The sequence below is a fragment of the Sus scrofa genome, chromosome 1 (genome assembly GCF_054392235.1).
Source record: "Sus scrofa isolate SSC_HxYL_T2T_F1_AM1 chromosome 1, Sscrofa_HxYL_maternal_Yorkshire_Landrace_v2.0, whole genome shotgun sequence".
Lineage (NCBI taxonomy): Eukaryota > Metazoa > Chordata > Mammalia > Artiodactyla > Suidae > Sus > Sus scrofa.
Genome location: NC_139383.1, coordinates 284,127,964 through 284,152,446, shown reverse-complemented (window position 1 = coordinate 284,152,446; position 24,483 = coordinate 284,127,964). Strand labels below are relative to the sequence as shown.

Genomic DNA, 24,483 nt, shown 5'->3' with positions numbered 1-24,483 from the left:
ATCCCATCATCAGCGTTTATGCCCTCCTCTGCTCGACCCCCTCCTTCTTTCCAAGTGGCTTTTACTCTTCAATTTCTCAACGTCAAACTTGATTCTCTAGAGGTGTAGTTAAAGATGCCACATCTCCTTTTTGTTTTCCGGCTCCCGACAGGCCTCCGAATGGCTGCAGATGGGCTGTGCTCTCCGCATCCCTTTTGGGCCTAAAGGAGCCACAGATGCTTTTTTCCCTCTCCTTAGAGCCCGGGGTAGAGAAAGGGGACCAGAACTGGAAACACACATGAGAATGAGCCACGAGGGGGGTTCTCAACGGGACCGACAGTCCCGACAGCACTGTGACGAGGTGACGCGCGGCACAGCTCACAGCCAAGGCCCGGCAGGTTCTGGCCCACAGGGAGAGGGCTGGGTTCAAAGCCAGTTGCTTCCATCAACAGGACCGGAAGCAGGGGAAAAGGAGGCAGATGTTGACCTCTGTTCCTCCCCAGTAACCGCCCCCCCACCGCCTCCCGGCAGTCCAGGGCCCACACTGGCCCCGTGTGTCCTGCAACTGCGGGACCCTCTGTGGTTTCAACCTATGGGTCAGGGCACTCCCTTTTTGTTCCCTTAATGAAAACAGTGAAACAGAATGAGCACGTCTGCTGGCACTTTCCAGCTCTCCCAGCAACCCAGTGTCCTGCAGCAGGTCCGGGGCGGCGAGAATAAACAGCCCAAACACACAGGGAGGGCGCGGCCCTGCAGCTCAGCTGGCGAACGGGGACCTGGCCGCCGTGTCAGGAAGCGGCAGGCAGCGCATCAGGCCAAGAGCGGTTGCGTTTCAGGTGCTTGTAGGCCCAGGGGAGGGAGAGGCGGGCCAGGCGGCTCAGGTGCACGGACCCCCACCTCCTGCCCGGGACTCCCCTCAGTGAAGCCTCCAGCTCCACCTACGAGACAGCACAGCCCCTCCGCACGCGGCAACGTGTCACTGGCTTCTTGGTGTCGTGCTTACATCGAGGGATGCTCAGATGTGACAGGTAAGAGGCGCTGACGGTCAGCAGGGCTCTCAAGTCCAACTGTCAGATTCGACAGAGCCATTAAAATAAAATCCGCTTAATGAAGTAGCTGCGAACGCAGGCTGTGCGCGGACGAGGTCGGGTCGCAGGGGCTCAGGACAGTCGGCTAGAATTGCAAGAATGCTCGCCTTGGTCTCAGGTGGCCGCGGGCAGGGGCGGAGGGAGGGACGCGAAGGTCGAAAGCAGACAGACTACAAGTACTTTGCCCACAAGAGGTCTTGTGGAAATTTTATTATGTAGAGTGTAAAATGAATTGTCAGTCAAATAAAAAGAACACTTTTTTTTTTTTAAAAACAACATGCATATAACATCTTCCAATTGCCTTTTTTAATAGTTAGACATTTCAAGCATTGTAAGGAAACTAAAGAAAAAAAACCCAGAAATTATAACTTCAGTACATCTCAAACGGAATGTCCCTCAGGTCAATTGAAAAATGCAAGAAAAAATAGCTTCAATTCCGTTTTTCTTTCTTTTAAAAATACATGTTATCTGTACAAGATACACTACAGTAAACACTGGAAATCATATTATCCCTTTCATTAAATCAAAATTATTTAATTCATACTGTGGTTAATACTAGATTTATTTATCCATCTAGTTAATTTGACAAATATTAAGAAAATATTTAAAAGAAAAAAAGCAAAAAACACCTTGGAATTAAAAAATAGTTAACTACATTTTTATGCGGTTTAATGTTCCACAGTGTTTGTTAAAAGTTATACTGAATTTATTTTTAATATTAAAAATAACAGTATTTATACTTCTGAGAGAACAGAGAAAGGTTTTTTGTTTTGTTTTTAAAACAAGCTTGGAGGTCTTAGATACACAATTGCAACCGGTAGGTAATGGAGACATGAAAAAAACGTCTAAACACACGAACACATTTTTATATTATTACCCCTTTAGAACTCTAGAAATTATACAAACCCTATAAAATGCCCCCTCCCGATCCCTGTTGGACAGCAATACAATTATCTGTCTCAATTCAGAATTCACATCATTAATTACAATACATAATAGTTCAGTTTTTTTAAAAATGCAATAAAACCAGACAGCCAAGGTACAAGAAATTAAAAGTAAAACATTTAATGAATTTACACATTTAAGAATATTTAAATACTGTTTAAAAATTTTTTTAAAGAATTTGTTACAAACCACCTAAGACTTCCAAGCCACTTTCTGTTGCAACAGAAAAAACTGTAAATAAAAAGACACGCAAAAACAAAAAACAAAACAAAACAAAACAAAACACACCATGTTGAAATGTCACTGCTCTGAGGCACATTCTGGTGCCTGAATTTGCAGGTATTGCTCCAAAAGGAATCCCAGAGCTTACACATTTGAAGTAACAAACAAAAATTATCAGCAATTTTTTAGTAACTATTTTTCCGATTTTTAGAAAAATTCTGTTAATCTAAATATAGTGTTTCACAGAAAACAAAGGTTCTTCATCAAAAGGTTTGCAAATCTAAAAACCTCTGTTACAAATAGGTTTTTGCTCACAATGATTTCGGGGTGGAGGGAGCCGGGGGTCAATGTCCTACTGTTCCTGCGGAAGGAAGGGGGAGAGACGTCAGTCTGACGGCTGCTTCTCAAGTGCTGCTCTTGTGCCTGGGGCTCTGTCTGCAGGGAGGTGACAGGCGTGTGCACACACACGTGCGCGCGCGCACACACACACACACACGCACACACCCCAACCTCTAGTGCTCGTGCTCCCCGGCCTCGTGTCGGGATCTGGCTCAGATAAAACCCCTCTTGCACAGGAGGCCCTGGGCGGGGAAAGGGGTGCGCGGGTGACACCCTTTCTTGGCCACCTACTGCCCTGACACCTGCTCCCCCCAGGCCCAGGCCGGAGGCCAAGCTGGCGGTGAGATGACCAACTGGGCTTGGCAACGGAGGTGCTGTCCCCAGGGACCTGACCGGCTCAGGTCGCCTGAAAGACAGCCTGCGGGAGCCCTTGGTCCTCGTCCCTGCGTTTATAAGCAACGGTCTGGGGCCTCTGACTGGACAGAGCCCTCCAGGTTTCCACGCAGGACCCAGCCCCCAGAGGGCACCCTCCCCCTGCTGCCCCCACCGCTGACTGGGGACGAGGGTGACAGACTGGCTACCCCACCCTCCTCAAGAACAGCAGCAGGGAGTGACCTCCACGGTCCCCAGCCAGTGCTGCGCCTGCCCGGGGCGGTGAGCTTGGCCCTCTGGTTCCCGGCTGGGGAACCGAGACCCAGGAGAGATCCACACGCAGCCCCGCGGCCGAGGTCCGGCCTGAAGGGGCGAGTGGGCTCGGTCTGTTCTCACAGGCTGCCCAATGCACGCTTTTCTCACTTGGCTCAGACTTGCCCCCCTGGGGCGAGGAGGGGCAGGGCGGCTGCAGGGGGCGCTCCGTGGACAGCGGCCCTGCGGAGCCCTCTCCTGGGGAGCCGGGGACTAGGGTTGGTCTGGATGTGCCCGCGGGGCTGGTGACGGGCTACAGACCTGGCTGTGGGCCTGAGCTTGCCCTAATGTCTGCCCGTAGAAAGCGACCTGCTGTCTGTAATATTCCGCCCAGGCCATTGTGTAGTCCGGCGGGGAGCTGGCCTGAGGAGCGGCGCTGGCCGCGTGACCTGATGCGCAAAGGAAAGAAGAGGTTATGGTTATGGGGGAGGCGAGGGGCAGTGCCGGCTTTAGAGCTCCCTCCCTCAACTTGGGGGCGTCTGGACCAAGGGCCAGAAGCCCGCCCCCTCCCCTGGGTGTCGGGAGATGACAGAGGAGTGACCTGCTCAGGCGCTGGCTGCAAACAGCCTGGCTGGCCTCTTGGGGCCTGGTCCCCACGCTGCTCCCACAAGACCTTTGTGCTTCTCCTCTCTGCATCCACCTGCCTGCCCCACGCTCCCAGTCGGTGCCCGAGTGAGCGGGAGCGGGCTCCCCAGCCCAGGTGTGTCTGCACCTGCGCCGGCCACCCCGTCCCGGGGAGGGCTGGGAACACGGCCCATGCGTGTCTGGGCCTCCCGGGGACGGTGGCCTTCCGGACCCCCACCCTGGCCTCACAAGGGCTCTTGACCTGCTAATGACCCCAAACAGCAGGGTGGACGCTTCTCTGACAGCCTTTGACCTGAGCTCGTCCAACCAGCAAGTCATGTCTTCCAGGCTCGAGACTGAGGGACAGCTCTTCCAGCGTCAGCTGGACGCACTGGTTCCGCAGCGGTTTAGGGACACACAGGAGGCTTGGTACTAATTTTGCATGATTCATTTGGGGTGCTTTCTTTTTTGGTTTTGTTATTAGGTTTCCTTTTTTTTTTTCTTTTTAGGGCTGCACACACGGCACAGGGAGGTTCCCAGGCTAGGGGTCAAATCAGAGCTACAGCTGCCGGCCTACACCACAGGCACAGCAACGCAGGATCCGAGCTGCATCTGCAAGCTACACCACTGCTCATGGCAATGCCAGATCCTTAAGCCACTGAGTGAGGCCAGGGATTGAACCTGCATCCTCATGGTTCCTAGTTGGATTCGTTCCCACTGCGCCCTAACAGGAACTCCTCCTCCTCCTCAGTTACTAAAATGGCCAGTTAAGAGAAGGAGCTTACTTAAGGGAAAAAACCAAACACTTAGGCTCCCATTCCAACCTTGGCCTCCCCATCCCCTCCTTTCCACCCGTCCTGAGGTGGCCAGGAGCCCGGCGGCGGCGGCAGGACAGCAGGACAGCAGGACAGCCAGGACACCGGACTCCCGGCGGTGCCGAGTCCTGCCCAAGTGATTCTAGAGTGGACGGCCAAGGCCAGGGCTGTCCCCGAGTGTAGGAGCCAGGCCCTTCCAGGCCCGGGAGAGGGAGAAGGGCAAGGAGGAGGAGCAGAGACGACCGCACCTGCCCGACAGGCACAGGACGGGGACAGGGGACGGAGGCAGACTCACACTGGGAAAGCGGCAAAGAAGAAAAGGTGACGGGACCCGTGGACGACTAAGTCTAAGGCCCGGGGCTCTGTGGTGGGGCCCTGCTTGTTAAGAAGGCCAACGCACTCACTCTGCTTTTTGTAATAGTCTTCCCAGGCCTTGCTGTAGTCGGGCTGGCTGCTCTGCGGCTGGCTCTGCTGGCCTGTGCGAAGAACACAAAAGCAGTCAGGCCTTCGGGCTCCCTCGGCCTCGGCCTCAGGCCGCAGGCTCCAGCCCTGCTCTCTGCACTTGCTGGCTCACTCTCTGGCCCCTGGGCCCTTGGCCTGAGGGGCAGCGGCTGGCTCGGCTGGCCTGGCAGATCAACCTCCTTCAGACGGGAGGGGAGTCAGTGAGCTGAGCCCCAAGGGCCAGGGTGTTGCCCACGGCTGCCCGGATTGGCCTTCAATTGGGACAAGGAATTCAAAGGGTGGGGATGGCTCCTGTCACCTGGCCCTTCCGCGCAGGGACTGAGGCTCTGCCTCTGGACAGACAGAATGCAAGGGACGCGCAGGGAGAGTGCTCGAGATGACGACAGAAGACGAGGCACACACAGCGAGGGGCGGACGCCACACACGACCCGACCCCGCCTGGCCTTGAGCCCGTCAGGGGTGGGGGCCTGTTTGCACCCTCCTCCTGCGGAGCAGAGCGGGGCGGAGCGGCTGGGCCGGGGGTGGGGGTGGGGGCCTGCAGAGCACCAAAAGACGCGCCCTCAGGGTGGGTCCTTCTTCTGCTGCCCTGCTGTCCCCCACCCAGGCCCCACCCATCTTGGGTTAGCAGCACAGGCTCAGCAGGCAGGAAGCACGTGCTCCCAAACACATTCCACGGAGGAAGGCTTTTCTCAAGCATTCTTCCACCGGAGACCGAGGAGGGGCGTGGGGCCGGGAGAGACCCCTCTTCCCCCGCCGGGGCAGGAAGGGGCTCGGACCTGGACACCGACGGCAGCCGGCCCTGGTCTTGCAGAGCGCGGAGTGGGGCGGCAGGAACTGGCCCCTCAGACACGGAGGGGTGGGCAAGCTGGGTTTCTCTTCCAGACAAGACTTCACGGCCCACACCCCATTCTCAACAGCCTCCAAATGAAGGAAGCTGGACACCCAGACAAGGCTGATCGAAGCAAGAAAGCAGGTGTCTTCCTCGACGAAGCACGTGCCTTCTTTGCCGGCTCCGCGCCCGCCTGCACTTGAGGCGGCGGCAGCAGCGGGGCTCTGCCGGCACTCCCGCCCCTGGAGATGGACGTGGCCCCTGGGGCTCCAATGTAAAGCCGCCTCACGGTCTGGGGCTTCTTCCAGTCCTCTGCCCTGGGCCACGGGCACATGGGAGCCTGACCCGGGTCACCTCCCACCCTGGGGTGCCCTTGGACCGGGCAGGAGGGAACAAAACACGCCCGGGCTTCAGGATAAGTGAGCACAGGGCCGGGGGGAAGGCAGGTCTAGGGGGCCTGTAGGTGTTCCTGGTGAAGACTTGACGACATTCTGCATGTTTAAGATGTTTCATAAGGAAACACCGGGAAAGAAAACACAGCCATGGGGTTTCAGAGCTCACAGGTACTCGAGAAATCAAACCCAGACCCTTCGTCTCACAGAGGACAGAAGGGGAGCCCCAGGGAAGGGGCACCTGCCTGAGGCCGCCCAATACTGGCTCCAGACTCCCGGGGGCTCATCCAGCTGTGCACCTGACAGGCGCCCTGGAGTAGGGGTTCAGAGCCAGCCCTCTGCTCAAGGGGAAAGGGGGGGACCTGAGGCCTGGGCTCAGCCCCTGGTGAGTGAAGCTGCGGCAGCACGCGGGCCGGGCACGCTCCGAGGGAGGCTGCAGGTGCACCGAAGAGCGCTTCCCAAACAGCTCTGTGCTGGCCCTTCCCATGTCGAAGGAACCCGAGGCAAGGTTTTCGTTTTGTTACTGTTTTTCGAAGGCTGTGCAACGTGGGTTCTCCACCGATAAAACTCAAGAATGATGCCTGAAGCTCATGTGGGGGCCGGAGGGTGGGAGTGGGTTTGATTCCACCCAGACCTTCCTCTTCTAGTCAGTTTTCCTGGAGCGGTGCCACTCGGCAGAGGGCATCCTCTAGGGTGTGCTGTCTCCAGGTGCAGGAGACAGGAAGCTCCCTCCCTGGGGTGGTGCTGGACAGAGGAGAGGGAGCAGACCACCTCGAGGGCACCCAATAGGCGGGGCTGCTTGAGGAGAGGAGGGGGAGGAGGGCAGGGGCTCAGGGCCATCCTCGCCCTTGGGGCCGCAGGCCTCCTGGACCCATCTGTGGGAACAAGGGTGAGGAGGACGGCGCAGAAGGAAAGACAGGTCTGAGGAGGCCAGCTGGACACCGCCCGCCCCCTCAGGAGGCGCTGGGGCCCCCCTGGGGATGGGCGCCCGTGGCCGGTCTGCGGGGCTGCGGGCCCACTCCCCCAGGCACTTACTTGGGACCTGCTGTGCGGGCTGCTGCCATGCCTGGTAGGTGCTGCCCCAGCCCTGGGTCAGAAAGGCCGGAGGACCGCTGCGGAGGACGAGAAGCACTCATTCCCGTGCGGGACACCTCCCCATCCTCTCCTCTCACTCCCCGCGCCCCTCCCCCCGCCCGGGCCAGCACCACGGTGGGCACCGGCCACGCCAGGTCCCATGGGCCCCCCCCGGAGAAGCCGTGGGCAGAGGAAAGGCAGGCCTCCTACCTCACAGGGGCGCCATGGGGGTTTCCGTTCACTTTAGCAGCAATGTTGGGGAAGCACCCTGAGCTCCTTGGAGGAAAGGTGCTGGAACAAAGTGGAAAACCCAGCCAAGGGCTGAGGACCCCACGAGGGCCCTCTGTAAAAACCGCCTCCCCAACCCAGCCCTGGGGACGCTGGCTCTGCCCTCGGGGCCGGCTGTCACCCCCACTGGTCCGCGAGCAACGGACAGGCCAGAGGGCCCAGGACGGGAGGCCAGCGGCAGAGTCCTGCCCACACCCAGAGCCCCAGAGGCGGCCGGCACGGAGGACGTCTTGGGGGGGAGTGACTGCTGAGGTCAAGGCCGAGGCGAGACTCACTTTTGATGAGGGGCGGCGGGCGGCTGGCTGAAGGGGCTCTGTCCAAAGGCTCCGGGCGCTCCGAGACCGCTACCCTGTCACGGCACAGAGGGAACGCTCAGCCCCTGTGGGCTGTGCCCTGGGCCCAGGCCGCCCGAGGCAAACCACCACTTCGGGGGAGCCAGACGGGGCGGGACGCTACGCTGGGGCGCTCACGCTAGCCCTGCTTCCCACGGGCTTTCCTGGCAGGAGTGGCTTCTGCCCCCGAGTGACCGATATACCGCACGGCCAATGCGGCACCACCACGAGTGCCTAGCGCGTCACCCTGGGGTAGGGACCAACCTGCTTGACTGGCCCGTCAATTAGGCTGGCCCATGGCTCTTTCTGCCATTCTACGTCCCCTCTGAGGTGAGCAGAGGCCAATCTGTCTCCATCAACACTCCCTCTCTTTATCTGCTTTGAGGCGCCTGAAACTAAAGCCAGAGTCAATGAGCGCCGCCTGCAGGGCTGGCCGCCAGGGCGACGCCCGTGGGGGCGCGGGGGGGGCCCCCCCTGCTCATCTACGCCTGTGGGGCCAGGGCTCTGGGGCCTGAGCTGCGGGGCCTGGCCCTGGATCCCTGTGGCCACCCCGCCCCCTTAGCAGAGACAGAGGGGCTGCGGCCCTCCCGGCCCTCGTGTCCCGTCCTGTCCCGTCCCCTGAGGAGCGGAAGGCACAGGAAGCACAGGGTTCCGGGGAGAAGCAGGTACCTGGGCCACCCCAAAGAAAAGCCCGCCGTCCTCAAGCTGGTGTGGGGGGTTGGGGGAGGGCGGGGTACGTACGCCAACTTTCTCGTCTATGAGATGTCTGGCCACCTCGATCTGCTGAGGGACCCCCCGGATGGTGAATACCCGCAGGCCAGGGTCCGTGTTGGGCGGGGGGTTCCGCTGCAGCTCCACATGCGCTCCCGACTGCTGGTTTATGCTCTTGATGTTCTCGCCCCCTGTGGACACAGAGAGAAGAGCGAGTGGCAGCTGCAGCAAACCCAAAGGCCTCGCTCCGGTCCGGAGGCGGGCGGGCGTATCTTTCGTGCCCTGGCGCTGTCCTCAGAGTAGATGAGCACTTCCCCTTTATTTTATTTATTTTGGGGGCTGTGCCTGCGGCAGGCAGAAGTTCCTGGGCCAGGGACTGAACCTGTGCCACAGCAGCGACCCAAACCATGGCCATAAAGAGGCTGGGTCCTTAACCTGCCGAGCCACCAGGGAACTCCTCCATTTACTTTAAAATGATTCTAACAAAGACCAGGGCTGTCTAGTTTGTAAAACCAAGCCTTTTCTGTCTGAGCTGGGCTGAGGCCACAGAAATCACAGGGCACCAGCTCATTTCCATCTCAGTGTCCTGTGTAGAGGCCTGGAGTGGCCCAGAAACCAGGTCCGGGCCAAGGCCCCCAGATTTGCACACAGTGGAGCTCAGCTCCAGGGCTCCCTCCCCAGCCAGAGGCCTCCATCCTTCTCTGCAAAAGAATGGCCACCTGAGGCCCCCTTCATCCTGGGGCGGGGGCCACAGCACTGCAGTCCCTCCCTCCACAGGTCAGACAGACGGCCACAGGCCCCACCAGTGCCCAGGGCCCCCTCGGACCTTTAACACCCATCGTGTCACTTCTCAAGTCCCTGCCTCCTCCGTGGGGGAGGGCGACAGGTCTAGACAGAGGCAGAGGAAGGGGTCACAGGGCCCGGGGTGGAGTGGGGCTAATGAAAATGCAGTTGGACTCTGAAAAACCTGTGAGAGTCCCAGTCTCTTAATGAAATTTGCGTAACAAAGGCTCCACCCATTTGACAATGGTTTGATTCTTCTTTTCAAATTTCACAGAACTTACAGATGGGCTCTGCTCCACTGGGGTGGGGAGCCAGGATACAAGGCAAACTTGGAGCACAGAGTTTTGCAAAACTGGAAAAAGACCATCGGTACGAAATCTGGCGCAGGCGACCTGCCTCAAGGGATCAAGGCAAAGACTAAACTCTAAAGGCGCGTCTCTGAGTCACCCCTACCCACCCAGAGTCAAAACTAACCTCAAATGACAGGCCTGTAAATGACATAAATGACAGGCTCCACCTGCCCCCTGCCCGTGCTGCTGGAGAACCACGCCCCAACAAGCGTCAAGGTAAGTTTGGGGCACCAAGAGCAGGCACGGCCTGCATCTCATCTCACCCCAAAGCTCAAGGCCATCCTTCCTGAAGGCAGTGTGAGTGGAAGGAAACCAGGAGACTGTCGCAGTCCCAAAAGCTTGGTTCGAGGTCAGTTTGGGTAGGACCATAGTTTAGTTTAGCGCAGTTTTAAATTTAAAAGCAAATTAAAAAAAAAAGAAACTCAGCAGACCCAAGTGGTGTGCACGTGACTTCCTTAAAGATGAGCTACGGGAGTTCCCGTCGTGGCGCAGTGGTGAACGAATCCGACTAGGAAGCATGAGGTTGCGGGTTCGGTCCCTGCCCTTGCTCAGTGGGTTAACGATCCGGCGTTGCCGTGAGCTGTGGTGTAGGTTGCAGACGCGGCTCGGATCCCGCGTTGCTGTGGCTCTGGCGTAGGCCTGTGGCTGCAGCTCCAATTGGACCCCCAGCCTGGGAACCTCCATATGCCGCGGGAGCGGCCCAAGAAATAGCAAAAAAAAAAAAAAAAAAAAGATGAGCTACGGTTTAAGGAGAGCGCCCGTTTCCTACCTGGAGCCAACATGATCTCAGGGCAGCACCAGCCAAGCAGACAGTCAGCAGCTTTGCTCTGCTTCCAGGTCGGCGCAAGCCCCTCCCGGCCCTGTAACTCCTGCCCTTCACCCACAGATCATGAGTTTTATCTGCTTTGTACCATGAAAAGCAAGCAGCTCTGCTCCTAGGCAGCAGGTTTGGGGGGAGCAACGAGGAGCTAAGAACAAGCGGAGGCCCTTCCTCTCCTCACCCGCAGCGCTTGAAGGACCCCACCCCCAGCCTCCGCCCGCGCCACGGGGTCCTGGAGGCAAGAGGACGAAAGGGCGCGTGTGTCTGGGACAGAGAAGCCCACGGGCCCAGAAGAGCCCCCTCCACTGACCACTCGCACCGAGGCCCCCCGGACCCTTTCCCGAGGCCTCGGGCGCCTGCTGATGAGACAGGAGGCACCGCAAAACTGAGCGGCGCCGGAAGGAGTTAATTGAAGTTCATCTTCCTTCAAAATGAGGCCACCAGCTTGGCACATGGTGGCTGTCTACAGGCTCATTCGGCAGCCTGCTCCATTCTTCCACCTGATGGGGGGCAGAAGCGACCCCCCAGTGGCCCCCTGGCTGGATGTGAAATCGTAAAGTAATTAATCAAGCCTGCTAAAAGGCTTGGCTGACAAGAGCAGGGCTGGCCGCACTATCTGTCACAACTGCTGCATTTATCATGGAAATCCAGCAGGGGCCCAGGGAGGCGCAGCGTCTGTCCAGGGGCTGGAGCAGGGGCGCTGGGCCTGCCTGCGTGTGGCTCCCGCGCCCACGCGCCTTCCCTCACACCCAGCCCTCAGGGGAGGGGTGCCAGAAAGCCCCCCACCCTCGCCCAACACCACCTGTCCTGGGCTTCCCGAGGTTGCCGCCGCCACCGAAGCCCCAGGACACAATTTCACAGTTACTGCTGCATTCTGCTGTGACTTTCCTCTGGAGGACCCTGCAGAGGACACACTACGAGGGGCTGTCCTGCAAGCACCGAGGTGTCACTGACTACGAGGAATTGTCACGGTGAAGACAGCAAGGCTCTGCCAGGCCTAGAGGAGACACGTCACAGGAAAACTCCGTTGACAAAACAGTTCTCAAGAAGCACAGGAACCTAGATGGTTCTCGAGCTACAGGCATTAACCAGATTTCACCTCACGGCAGCAGCCCAGCTGACAGTCTGGGTAGCACGTCTGACTTATCACAGCATCTGGGCAGCTGACAACATCCATGAAATACCTCCCTGCGTGCACACCCGGCCAGAAAACGACAACAAGCCCACAGTGTTCCCAGCGCCTCCGCGAGGTTGACACTCCCAGAGACAACACCGATACAGGAGATAAACTCCGTCCAAGAACGGCCCCGGTGCAGAGGCTGGGAGGGCGGGGGAGGGACAGGAGGGATTCCCGCCCCGGGCCAGCGGGGGACGACGGGCACGGCGGCCCCGGCTTTCTGCGGGGCAGACGTTCCCAAATCACGTTCCGCGGAATGCCAGCAGCCCTCCCACAGCTAAGAGGTGCCTGCGGGGCGCAGAACCGGGGGCGACTCCAGGGGGAAAACTGTGTGTCCTCTGTCTGTGGTCGGAGACACACGGAGGACGGAGTAAACGGAGAGGCAAACAGACACAAAGCCCAGGGCCAAACGCCAGTTTCCCGCCGGCGCAGATGGCACCGCTGAGCGCGCTGCTCTGTGAGCCACAGGCCTGCTCTCAGCCGCCTCTCTCGGTCAAGGCCAGCGCAGCTGGACCGCAGTGGCCTAGAAATCTGCCTGCTCGCCCCGCTGCTCTTCACCCAAGGACGGGCCGAAGCCACATCAGCCGTGAACGAGGGTTCCTGGCTGATGTGCTCTGAAATTCGCAGAAACAACCAACAGATCGGTTTTTATTTCCCTCCACAGAGTGTCTGCTACTCATGCAAAATGTGTGGAAAAGATAAAAAACCACCCTCACACGTCGTGTCAACAAAGACCAAATACCCACGTCCAGTGAGGAAAAGGGGGACGTGCTTGTCGGGAAGCCGTCTTTGCTGGAGGGAACTATCTGAACAGCTCCTCGAAGTTCCTCGGAGGTGAGTTCATCACTAGTTGGTGAAGGGCAAACACTCACAGGCCCCTCGCCACGGGCAGGGCAGGAAGCGGGTCCCCACTGACCCCTGTTTACCTGAGGCCGAGCGCTTGCTCTGCCCTGTTCGCCAGAAGACCCCTGAAAAGGAGGTTCCTGCAGGCGGCAGCCGTGCTGCCACCAGGGCCCCTTCAGTCAAGGGCAGCAAACAGTGAGCCTCACGCTTCGGGGGTGGTACACGTGGTGGCCCGACTGCTCCCAGGTCAAACAGCAGGAGGGGGACACCAAACCCCGGCAGCCGCCTCCTACCTTTGCCTATGACGAGGCCACACTTATCGGCTGGCACCGTGTAGGTTATCTCCTGGATGCCCCCGGGGGTTCCCACGCTCCAGTCGCCACGGCCACGGCCTCTTCCTCTGGCCACTGCCAGGCCTCCGAAGCCATCTCTTTCCTGGGAAGGAAGCAAAGCTCGAGTGACGCTTTCTGCCACGGGCCCCAGCACTGGCTTCCGTCGAGGTCCCACGCTGGAACTGGAGCACCTTCCACCTTCCAGGTTCTGAAGTGTTCTTTCAACCAGATTAACACAAGGGAGGCGTGTGCAGATAAACGCCTGTGGTTACATGAACAGCACAAACACCCACTAGAACAGGCGGGCAGATACCAGTTTCTAAGTCTGAAGCCCAACGCCCTCATCCGCTGGGTTTTAATCATGGGGCCCCTGTCCACAGGCATCAGGAGCTGGTTCTCTTCTCAAGGCTAGGCTGCCCCTTCCTGTGGCAAACATGGGCTGGGCCCACCAGAAGCCAGAAGCCGGATATCAGATGCCCAAGAGCCATGGGCTTTTGAAAGGGACACGTTGTATGGCAGGGACGACCGCTTAGCCTCCCCTACAAGGCCGCCATAAATGTAGCAATTCAGACACGGCTCTTAAGGGTCTGAGTATCTTGCAACTCCAAAAGAAAAGGATTTCAGAGAAAAACCACACCGCAAAAGAGGGAGGATCAAGCCAGAAGCTTCGGCCCATGGGCTGGGCCTGGAGAAGTCTCTGACTCATTCTCCTACTGTTTCCCCAGCAGTAAGAGGGAGCAAAACCCACACAACAGGGGAAGATTCCTTTCCTTTGAGGGCAAAACACCCCACTGCAGCCTCTGTGCCTTGAGTCACTTGGGACCTGCAGTAATTACAATCTTTGAAATGTTGAGGCCCAACCTGGTCAAGCTGAGAGCACCTTCAGGCAGGGAGAAGCTGAAAAGACATTCTACGCAGCAAAGGGCTGTTTGGTCGATTCGAACCTGCTTCTGTCGATTGAGAGTGAACTGAACATTTACCCAGAACCTAACCCAGCAGAAAGCAGCTGCTGCGCTCTGCTTTTACGAGAGACAAATGACAAGTAAACAAGGTAATTTTAGGGATTCATGTTAAAATGCACAAAACAGACAACCTTCTGGGTATGCCACACGTTCTCCAAGACATCTCTTCAAACCCTCGCAGCCTCTGCAGTTCTGTGGTCACCAGTTTTTTTTTTTTTTTTTGGTCTTTTCAGAGCCACACCCACAGCATATGGAGGTTCCCAGGCGAGGGGTCTAATTGGAGCTGTAGCCGCCGGCCCACACCACAGCCATAGCAACGTGGGATCCGAGCCACTCTGTGACTTACACCACAGCTCACAGCAACACGGGATCCTTAACCCACTGAGCAAGGCCAGGAATCGAACCCGCAACCTCATGGTTCCTAGTCGGATTCGTTAACCTCTGCGCCACGATGGGAACTCCAGTGTTCACCAGTTCTTGCCACTAAAAAGGATGCTAGAGATCAACTAGTGACTCTTTTCGGAACTTGTCTAACCCTAACTCCTAGGGCTGCAGGCGAAACACAGGCCATTCTCTTGGATATTGGGATTCAGGGGGCCTGCGGGGGCGGTGTGCAAACCTGAAACTTCAGCAGGTGCCCCCAGATGACTTATGGGATCACGTGGGTGTGTCACCAGGTACAAAGCCCTGGGTCTGCCATTGAGAAAACTACGCCTGAAACAGGGTTCAAGGTTCACCTAAGGTCTCATGAAAAATGGTAGAGCTGGGATGACAATTTCTCATCAGTGCTTTCCTCAGCTCCCACCGTACTCAGACTGTCCTATAAACCTGTGGGACATGACATGTCCACCTGCCACCAGCTATGGTGGTTCCCCAGAGCAGTTCACAATGGTGGCAGGTGGACCCTAACAGCGTCCCACAAGCCCATGCACACGGCAGAGCAGATGTGCATGAAAACAGCTTTCACATTCTGGCGGATCGTGAAGTGCTTTCTAAAGCTCAGACTAGATATTGGTTTTTTGTTTGTTCATTTTTTGGCTTTTTAGGGCTGCACCCTTGGCATATAGAATTTCCCAGGCTAAGGGTCAAATTGGAGCTGTGGCTGCCGGCCTATGGCACAGCCACAGCAACGCAGGATCCAAGCCACATCTGCAACCTACACTACAGCTCAGGGCAACGCCGGATCCTTCACCCACTGAGCGAGGCCAAGGATTGAACCCGCCTCCTCATGGGTACTAGTCGGATTTGTTTCCACTGAGCCCCGATGGGAATGCCAAGATTTTACTTATCGTTTCGTACTAAGTACCCTCAAATGTTCAAAACCTAGCAATAGGCACTGCAAATCCCCCAAACAGTTTAACTAAACAGGAAATTACTGTGTAAAGAAAATCTAGATCCTAGGGTAATAAAGGGAGAATAATGATAAACTAGCAAGAGAAAGAAAAGAAGGCAGGAAAGAAAGAGACGACGGAGGCCGCTGGCTGTCGTCCTGGAGGGAGAACTGGTTCCCAAGAATGTGACCGGGGAGGAGTGCCTGCTGCGCGGTGCTGCCCCGAGAGCCAGACCCACCTGGGCGGTAAGAATCAGCTCGCTGATGACGTGGGCTGCATGCTGGCATCGGTCTGGGGGTCCCATAACCTGGGCAGCTCTCTCCGGACTAATGCCATCATCTGTGGAACAAGGTGAGAGATGGGATGAGGAAAAGCCCAAATTCAGAAGGAACAAAGGCCAATCTGATTTGCCAGACAGTCCTACCAGCAGAGGGTAAAAGAGGGACACTAGTTCAGGGACCCTTGGGACAGGGAAGGGTCTGCGGGTGCATCTTTTTGCATGGTCCATGGCGATACTCACTTCTCACGCAGCTACCACCATTTAAAAAAGACGTCATTATAGAAACTAAAGTGAACTTAAAAAAAAAAAGGTGTCAAAAAAAAAAAGGAGTTGCCGTCGTGGCGCAGTGGTTAACGAATCTGACTAGGAACCATGAGGTTGCAGGTTCGGTCCCTGCCCTTGCTCAGTGGGTTAACGATCTGGCGCTGCCATGAGCTGTGGTGTAGGTTGCAGACACGGCTCGGATCTGGTGTTGCTGTGGCCCTGGTGTAGGCCGGTGGCTACAGCTCCGATTTGACCCCTAGCCTGGGAACCTCTGTATGCCTCAGGATCGGCCCAAGAAATAGCTAAAAAGACAAAAAAAAAAAAAAGGGTGTCAAGGAAAACAGAATTGAAACTATTTTCCAAACAGTGTTCCATCATGCTGTTTTCTCATCTCCAGAGAAATGAGGAAAATACAAACATTGTAGACAATTCTGCTGGTAAAAGTAAATTTATAAAATTTAAAGAACTATCCTTTATTCTAAGATTTCTGAAAAATAGTTTTAGGTTATTTTAAATTTTATGAAATCAAAATAGCAGATTTTTTTCTCCTTTTTTTGGGGAGCTGCACCCGCAGCACATGAAGGTTCCCAGAGTAGGGGTCGAATCGGAGCTGCAGCCACTTGCCTACACGAGAGCCACAGCAACACGGGATCTGAGCCTTGTCTGCGACTACACCACAGCTCACGGCAACACCGGATCCTTAACCCACTGAGTGAGGCCAGGGATCAAACCCACATCCTCATGGGTGCCAGTTGGGTTTGTTAACCGCTGAGCCATGACGGGAACGCCCAGTTTTTTGTTTTTTTTTTTTTCAAACAAGTTCTCAAATGGCAAAATGAAAAGCGAGAAATGCTATGATGAGTCCTCCAATCTTACAGCCTAAGGAGGAAAAGGCCTGGAAACTCCTGGGGCTAGAGTGCTCTGGCATAAGAAATGTGATCCGGCCAAGAAATCCACAGACAGAAATGAGGGCCTGGAGGAGACACCTGCACTGGAACTCTGGCAATGGTGTATTGCTGCAAGCGAGAGAGAGTGAGAGCGAGCGAGCGCCCGAGAGCGGGCGAGCACAGAACACACGGTGGGCTAGTTACCACGTGCTTATTCTGTGCGGTGCTCTGTACTTCTTCACAGTGCTGAGGGTGTCCAGAATCACTGAGACCAACCTGGTTTGAACTGAATCCTCACACCGGCATCATTCTGGATCTTTTTGATCATCTCCCCATTTCTTCCTATCACAATCCCCACAGCAAACCTAGGCACAGACACCTAAGCACAGAGAAACAGAACCTCAGCAGAGCGTTCCTGCAAACCCGTGCGTGCGCACACACCCACACCCACACCCAATCACAGTGCATTCCTGGAAATGATATCATAAAGCATGTCTTTTAGGAAAAATATTGTGGCTGACGACAACATTCCTATCCGTTTAATGCATCTAGTAGGTCTAAGACCTGATCAAAAATAGTTTATAAAAATGAAGTAAAACAAGAATAAACCTGATAGATAAGATTTAAATTTTTTTTTTTTTTTTTTTTTTTTTTTTTTTTTTAGGGCTGCATCCACAGCACATGGAGGTTCCCAGGCTGGGAGTCAAATCAGAGCTGTAGCCACTGGCCTACGCCACAGCCACAGCGATGCAGGATCCGAGCCGCGTCTGCGACCTACACCACAGCTCATGGCAATGCCAGATCCTAACCCACTGAGTAAGGCCAGGGACTGAACTCGCATCCTCATGGATACTAGTTGGATTTGTTTCCTTTGTGCCACAAGGGGAACTCCCTAAAAAAAATTTTTTAATTAAAAATTTATCTTCCAAATTCTATGAACTAAGAAGCATAATACACCATATACAGTGATTATATTGTGGTCTTTTAAAATGTTGTGTTTTTTTTTCTTTCACTTTTTCATGGTGGTAAAATGTAGATAACGCAGTATTTATTATCATCTTAGCCACGTGTAAATAAGCCTTTCAGGGGCCTTAAGTACATTTGCGATGTCGTGTAACAATCACCAATATCTACACCCCAAGCCTGACCATCCCCAATAACAACTCAGTATCCGTTAAACTGCAAGGCCTCCTTCTGCAGCCCCGGGAACCGCTATTCTACTTTCCGTCTCTAGGAATGTGCCTGTTCTGGGCCCCTCATGTCAGTGGCATCATGCAGCGTCTGTCCTTCTGTATCCGGCTCACTTCACCAAGCACGGCGTCTGCCAAGTGTGTCGAGGATGTGTTTCCATCCCAGTCCGCCTCATCAATAAAAGCTTCCGAGTTTGATGCAATCACAACCCAGACCGCCCTGAAACCCGGGGTGCTGGGGTAAGCCTTGACGCCTCCCCCAAGCAGGGGACGCCCCCAGTCCCGAAGCGCACGCAGCCAGTGCCCCTCTCGGCGGCGTACCGTCCCGCTCCTTCCTCACACCCACCCTGGGGACCTGCGTCCTCGTGGGCTTTGCAGCGGAGACGAGAGTTAAGTAACGTGCTCAAGGTCAAACAGCTAAAAGCACCCGGACCTGCAACCTGAAACTCGCCTCCCGCCCGTGACGCGCATACCTCTATGCTGCCTCCTCCCATCCGGGAGCTGAAATCGCCGCGAACGCCTCGGAAGTCGGCTTGGTCTTTCTCTCGGATGATCTCTAACACCATTTCTCGAGCTTGCTGCACAAACACGGAGGGAAGGCGTCATGGAAACAAAACCCCCGAAGGACACGACGCCAGGTGAAATTTCACCATCGAACCCTGTTCACCTGGGCTCACAGCCTCGGGAGGTGCTCAGCCGTGGAGACCTCACTACCTTCCCCCGGCAGCATGGCCGTGTGGTGCGGGCAGGCTGCCGCTGAGCAGTGTGTCACACGTATCACATCTTAGGTGACGTGTTCTTTACACTGTGCAAAAATCTGCACACAGAGAAGGACTCACTGTCCTTTAAGCCCCAGCTGGGTTGGCATATTGGTGCGGGGTCACAACTGGATCACGGCGCCCCCGACCTATCTCTGACATGCCCTTTCTTTCCAGCGAGTGGAGGGCGTTCTGGAAGCCCTGGCTGTGGGCAGGTTCCGGAGGAAGACGAGATCTCCACGCCACCCCACGGCAGAGGCGCTCCAGGGAGGCCAGGGGACAAGGCCAGCCTGGGAGCCCGAAAATACCTGCCAGCACTCAGAGCTGGACCATCTCAACAACCCCCCAGCCCCGACCGTCTGCAAGGCAACTTCAGAGTCCTCTCCCCCAAGAATGGCCTTGCGTCCACGCCGCCCACGCCAGCCCCAGCCCCACAGGACTAGGGCTAAGGAGCAGACACGCATGACAGTTCAAGGGCATGTGTGAACCCAGACTGAGTCCCAGTTCTAGAAAAATCGAAACAAGAAAGCCCAGAGCAGCAATGTCTCAGGATATGTGGAGCAATACGCTGAGAGATTCTTAGTTCTGGTCTTAGAGAAGGAAGACATATGCTGCAGGATTTAGAGGTGGGAAATCAGAGCATCTGCCGCTCACTTAACAAATGGTAAGTAAATACACATGCCTGCATACAAACAAGATGCTAAGTACGTTGAGGGTATACAGATGTTTGCTGTACCATCTTTTCAACTTTTCTATATATTGGAAGTTTTTCATAATAGAAAGCTGTGAAGAGGAAACAAAACGAAACAAAAACAAAAACGCAAACAATGATTTATCCTAAATATAGCAGATAGCTTCTCCCAAATAAAACATAGAATACACACAGTTCCAAAATAAAAAGAATACTAAAACCCTTTTGCGATAATTATTTTCCTGCCAATGCATCAAACAGCGGTGAAACAAGCTCCTTGTCCAGGTCTCTTTCTACAAAAGGCCCCAGAGAGAAGGCAGGGCCCTGCTCTGGGTCAGAGAGCACCACGACCACAGCAGGGGGCCCACACGCTGGGCTGGAGGAGCCCAGGGAGGAAGGAGGAGGTGCGGTCTCACTTTTCCAAAAGCCCAGCTGCTTACACGGAAAGCCCAGACCCTCGGGGGGACCGGCCAGGACAGGAGGGGCCTGAGGGCTACGTTGCTGATGGCAAGCCAAGCAGAGCAGCCCCTGGAATCGCCAGCCCTCAATCCTGTTTTAAAATCATTTTATATAGAGACCTTGATGAAACAAAACAAGAAAACCACCAAGGACATTTGAGTTCAGCTGAACAAGAGTGTTAAGACGGGCCGGTAACCTCCACTGGCTCCAAGCCCCAGAGCGGTTACAGAGGGGTGGCTGGCACTGACGGGCTGGTCACCCAGGTGCATCTCTGGAGCTACTCTAAATGCAGTAAAGGCAAGGCAGGCAGCAGCGAGCAAGAAGAAGGGGACAGAGACAACTCCACACCCAGAGCCCACCATATCCCTGCCAAGAGCCCAAGAGCTGGAGGGTGGAAGCACCCAGGTGATGGGCACCTGGCGTCCCTCCCGCCTCAGCTGGAGGTCTTGAAAAATGGGAGAGAGGGAGGGCGAGGGGGGGACAAAGATAAAGCCACAGGGAGCCTGCATCTGCGCTGGCCACAGGTCAACAGGGAAAATTGTGTGTGACCAGGGCTGTGCCAGCCAATGTGTTTATGGAAAGGTCTGCAGCGGGCTGTCCCTGACGGCAGCCACCAGCCACCAGCCACGTGCGGCTCTGAGCGCTCAAAACTCGGCCGGCGTGACAGAGGAACTCACTTTTTACTCAACCGGATGAGTTCCAGCAGCCCCGTGTGGCCAGCGGTGCTGGTACTGGGGGCACAGCCCTGGTTCCTTTCATCATCGAACTCGGTCTGGGAAGACAGCTTGCCTTAAGCTGAGAAACACCCGGTTCTATAATTTCCTGACGGACATGAAAGCGCTACAGGTCCCACCCAGTGACGCTGCCGCACCCGCGGTGCGCCCCGCGCACCCCCTGGTCTCTCTCCTACCTGCACTTTAAAGGGGTCTCCGGTGATGCGAAGAGGCTTGTCGGCGCCTGTCGGCAGCGGGCCGTCCTGGATCATGACCATCTTCACGCCCGTCCGCTCCTGTGGGGCACACACTCTGTCACCACGAGGGACACGGGATGGCACATGCCACAGGCGGCCGGGCTCCTCTCGGTGAGACATGTCCCCTCCCACACCGCCCTGGCCCCTGGCCCCCGAGAAGGCTGTCACACAGGCCAGGCTGGAGAGCTTCCCAGCCCGACTCGGAAACCACTCTGCTCCCGTCCGGCCCCTGGAGTGTCCCGGCACCGACGAGCTCTTTCTGCAAAGCGCCAGGTGCTGGCCGGCTAGGCGCTCTGCCGGCCGCCGCCTCGTCAGCGCTCCCGCAGGGCAGGGGTGGCGCCGTTTCCCCATCTCAGGCGGAGGGGCTCTGAGCAAGCTGCCCAAGGCTCCAGAGCTGAGGCCGGGCACCTCAATCTGGATTCTGGGCTCCTAACGCCTAAACCTTAGGAGCCCACAGTGCAACGCCTTTCACAATCCAAGGACGGGGCTACGCCACAGAAAACAGGCAGGTCTCAAGCCCAACCTGCAACTTCAAAAACCCAAAAGCTCTGAAATAAAAAAGTCTGACCCTGGATAAATCTGCTTGGTCCAGAACTAACCTGAACCCACGCGAGTGCCTTTCCAGCCCTCCTCGCCCGGGTGCGACTACTGATGCGTTTAGCCGTGCTTACGGGTGCAGCCCCAGGACTTGCCGGGGGTTGAATTCGAAATCACGTTTGGGCCCCTGGGTCTCGGGTGAGGGATTCTGGAGCTCGGAGCAGCACGTGCTCACGGAGCATTACTTGCTAGTGGGCTCTGTGCTAAGGGCCTCGAGTAAGTGCAAAACGACGGCTGCTATTTCAGCTCATTCCAACAGCGAGGCCGGCACGGCCCGGCTCTCACGGATGAGGCCCTGAGCCCTAGAAAAGCCCACACAGCTCACGAGGGCGAGTGCTGCTGGCTTAGCGCCCCAGGCTCGGGACCCAGTATTTTTATCTGAGGTGTCGTCACTGGACGGGAAAAGCGGTCCTGAAGGGGCTTCCCTGCCACACTGGCTGCCGCAAGTTCACGGGGACCCGAGGGCCTGGCGTCGGAGCGGCACCGAGCCTGGCCATAGTCACCGTCCAGCAGGGTGGGGGGTGGAGGGCACGGCAGAGCCCAGACCAGGCCCGGGCGCGGGCACGTGGAGGAAGGGGAGGCCGGTTCAGGCGCGGCTCTGCTGGGGCGCACACACACCTGCAGCTGCTTTATGGTCTCCCCTCCTTTGCCGATGACCAGACCCACTTTCGACGCAGGGATGAGGAGCTCCTGGATCGTGCTGCTGCCGTCGACGTCGTTGTGAAAGCCAGGTCCGTTCCGACAGCGATCCACAATCTGCCCCAGGAGCCGCTTGGCTTGTCTTTGGGAGGGAGGAGAACCGGCGCTGATTGAGTGAGTGCTCCGAGCATTGGGGAGCACCGGGGAGACGCACGGAGGCGTCAGGGCCGCCCTCCGTCCAGCTCCAGCTCCAGCCCCCACAGCCCAGAGGCCTCTGCCATCCGCCACACTACGGGGCTGGAACTTAAAAGCAACACACACCACACCGGCAACCCTCCAGCCCAGCCCGTTCAGGTCTGCCTCTGCTTGCGCTCCTACAAACACGGCCCGTCTCCCATCAGAACGCCTGCTGCTCCGCCGGCCGAGTCCACCTGCCATCCCTCTGCTCCCCAGTCCAGCCCAACCCTTCTCACGGAGTATAGACTCGACGGACACGTGTTAAACAAGGGTAGGAGAGACAGCAAGGAGGAAGACGGAAGAAAGAAAGCGAGGGTTAGTAGCCATCATCATCTGAATCTGCAAGCGCCAAATTTCTTCTCCGTAACCAATGGCTCTGCTCGATGACTCTGCAACTAGGGCTGTGCGTCACCAGTTTGGTTCCAAGGGGTAGGGAAAAAAAGGAGGCAGGGCCCTGCTGCAGCTGTGCAGTCATACACACCTGCTTTGTGCTTTTCGTGTCAGACTGTCAAGCCCTGCCTTTCACACGGAATCTTGTGCGTATGTATCTGGAGACAGGGCAGGGAAACTACAATGCTGAAATAAGTACAACCCAGCCTATGGAGGCCAATTTCCTTTTCTGCACCAGAATCTCCCGGCTGTTATCTGCAGCATTTATTCTTCAAATCACCGTGTACATTCTATTCTGTGGTTCCTGGAATAGGGAAAGATTCAGCTGCTAAACAGGCTGGCTGTACTGCGTACTGAAGGCAACAAAAATCCTTTCCTCCTAAAGTTATAAACCCACTGCCTCGACTGCTCGGGTAGAAAAGGAAGTAAGAATGTTTAGAAGAGGAGGAAGAGAGACGAGAATGGCAGGACACAGATGCCGCCTCTGGGAGTCTTGAGCCTTTGTGTATAGAGATGGCCTTGGGTATCCTCTGAGTTACGACGGCTTTTTAATATTTTGCTTGTGTACTAGATTAACCTGCATTGCAAGAAAAATGCCTTGACTCCAGCAAAACCATCCTGCCTGTCCTATAATGCACACCTGCCAGCAATATTTATTCTGGTTCACTGCTTGCAATGTTACAGCAGAATAAGAGAATTTAAACTCATCTAGACTCCCTGAGAAATGGAAACAATAAAACAGCCCTGCCTACTGAGCCAGACATAATCTCAGCACCCCTGTCCCCTGGTGCAGCGCTACTCAGGAGATTGGAAGAGGAGAGCGAGCAGACTCTAAGTTAGCACACCCCCTCTCCCCAGGGGGTTCTTGGGTTCACGCGGCCTGCCTCTAATACAAGGCTCCGAGCATGCGTGCACCAGGGCAGGAGAGCAATGCTAGTCTGCAGGCTGCTGCCAGGGCCCCAAAAGGCAACACACCCTCTGGCTGGTCCATATGGCCCCGAGTGGCGCAATGGCCACAGAGCAGATGCACTTGGCTCACAGACATCAGAGGGGCAATGGCATTGGCCGCAGGCAAAGGACCTGAGGCTTGGATTCTCAATGCTCCACGAAGCAACAGGCTCGCTATTCCAGCCCTGCTCAGGTAAAGGGGGTATTAAGGAAGAATTTGGTTAATGAGAGCACTCAGGCAGGGTGAACACTGGCGAGGACCTGGTTTATGAAGGAGATGTCAGGACAGCCGTGAGAAATTCTGTAGGGTTTGGGGGGGGGGAGTGGTATCTTATGTGTTTAAAGGTAACAGAAAAACTCCCCTGGAGTGGCAACCGCCCAGGTCCTTCCCTAGAGAAGCACCTGATTTTGTGGCTAGACTGCAGCACAGATTGCAATGTTCAATAATCATTGTGCCCTTCCGTGTCTCCCCGTGTGGGGAAGGAGGAAGAAGAGTGAAAGGAAGAAGTAAACAAAATAAACTTACTCAATACTTTCTGGGGTTCCGGTGAGCACACAGGGCCTCTCTGGAATCCCAGAGCTCTCTATAAGAAGAATCAAGAAGGTGAGGTGTGTGGGTGGCCATCAGGCAACGCGGGCACCCTGCCTCTGGGGACAGACTCTGTCCGGGCTGGTGCCTACACCAGCCCCACAGAAGCCCAGGCTCCCAGAAAAAAAAAAGTTTGTTTCCGCTTGTGGAGAGAATAGCTCCACCCTAGAGTCTCAGAATAAAAACAAGTCCTGCAGGGGACACTGGGAAGACACAGCAGAGATTTCTGACTTGGTCCTAGTGAGCAGTCTCGGGCTCATTC

The 24,483-nt window shown here is 56.0% G+C and overlaps 1 protein-coding gene across 51 annotated transcripts in view; it reads right to left on the bottom strand.

Moving 5' to 3' along the window:
- Positions 1 to 1,244: 1,244 nt before the first annotated feature.
- Positions 1,245 to 24,483, bottom strand: part of FUBP3 (far upstream element binding protein 3) — a 55,269-nt gene continuing 32,030 nt past the window's right edge. For 12 of the 51 annotated variants that reach the window (XM_021076835.2, XM_021076854.2, XM_021077074.2 and 9 more), the window contains 14 exons: positions 24,159 to 24,216; positions 22,037 to 22,199; positions 20,762 to 20,860; positions 18,417 to 18,521; positions 17,030 to 17,132; positions 15,561 to 15,661; positions 12,991 to 13,132; positions 8,755 to 8,915; positions 7,957 to 8,030; positions 7,604 to 7,684; positions 7,355 to 7,431; positions 5,041 to 5,112; positions 3,519 to 3,646; positions 1,245 to 2,595 (listed from right to left, as the gene is read on the bottom strand). In XM_021076835.2, coding sequence (XP_020932494.2) covers positions 2,587 to 2,595; positions 3,519 to 3,646; positions 5,041 to 5,112; positions 7,355 to 7,431; positions 7,604 to 7,684; positions 7,957 to 8,030; positions 8,755 to 8,915; positions 12,991 to 13,132; positions 15,561 to 15,661; positions 17,030 to 17,132; positions 18,417 to 18,521; positions 20,762 to 20,860; positions 22,037 to 22,199; positions 24,159 to 24,216 — 1,373 coding nt within the window. In that variant the 3' untranslated portion in view covers positions 1,245 to 2,586. 51 annotated transcript variants of the gene reach the window in all.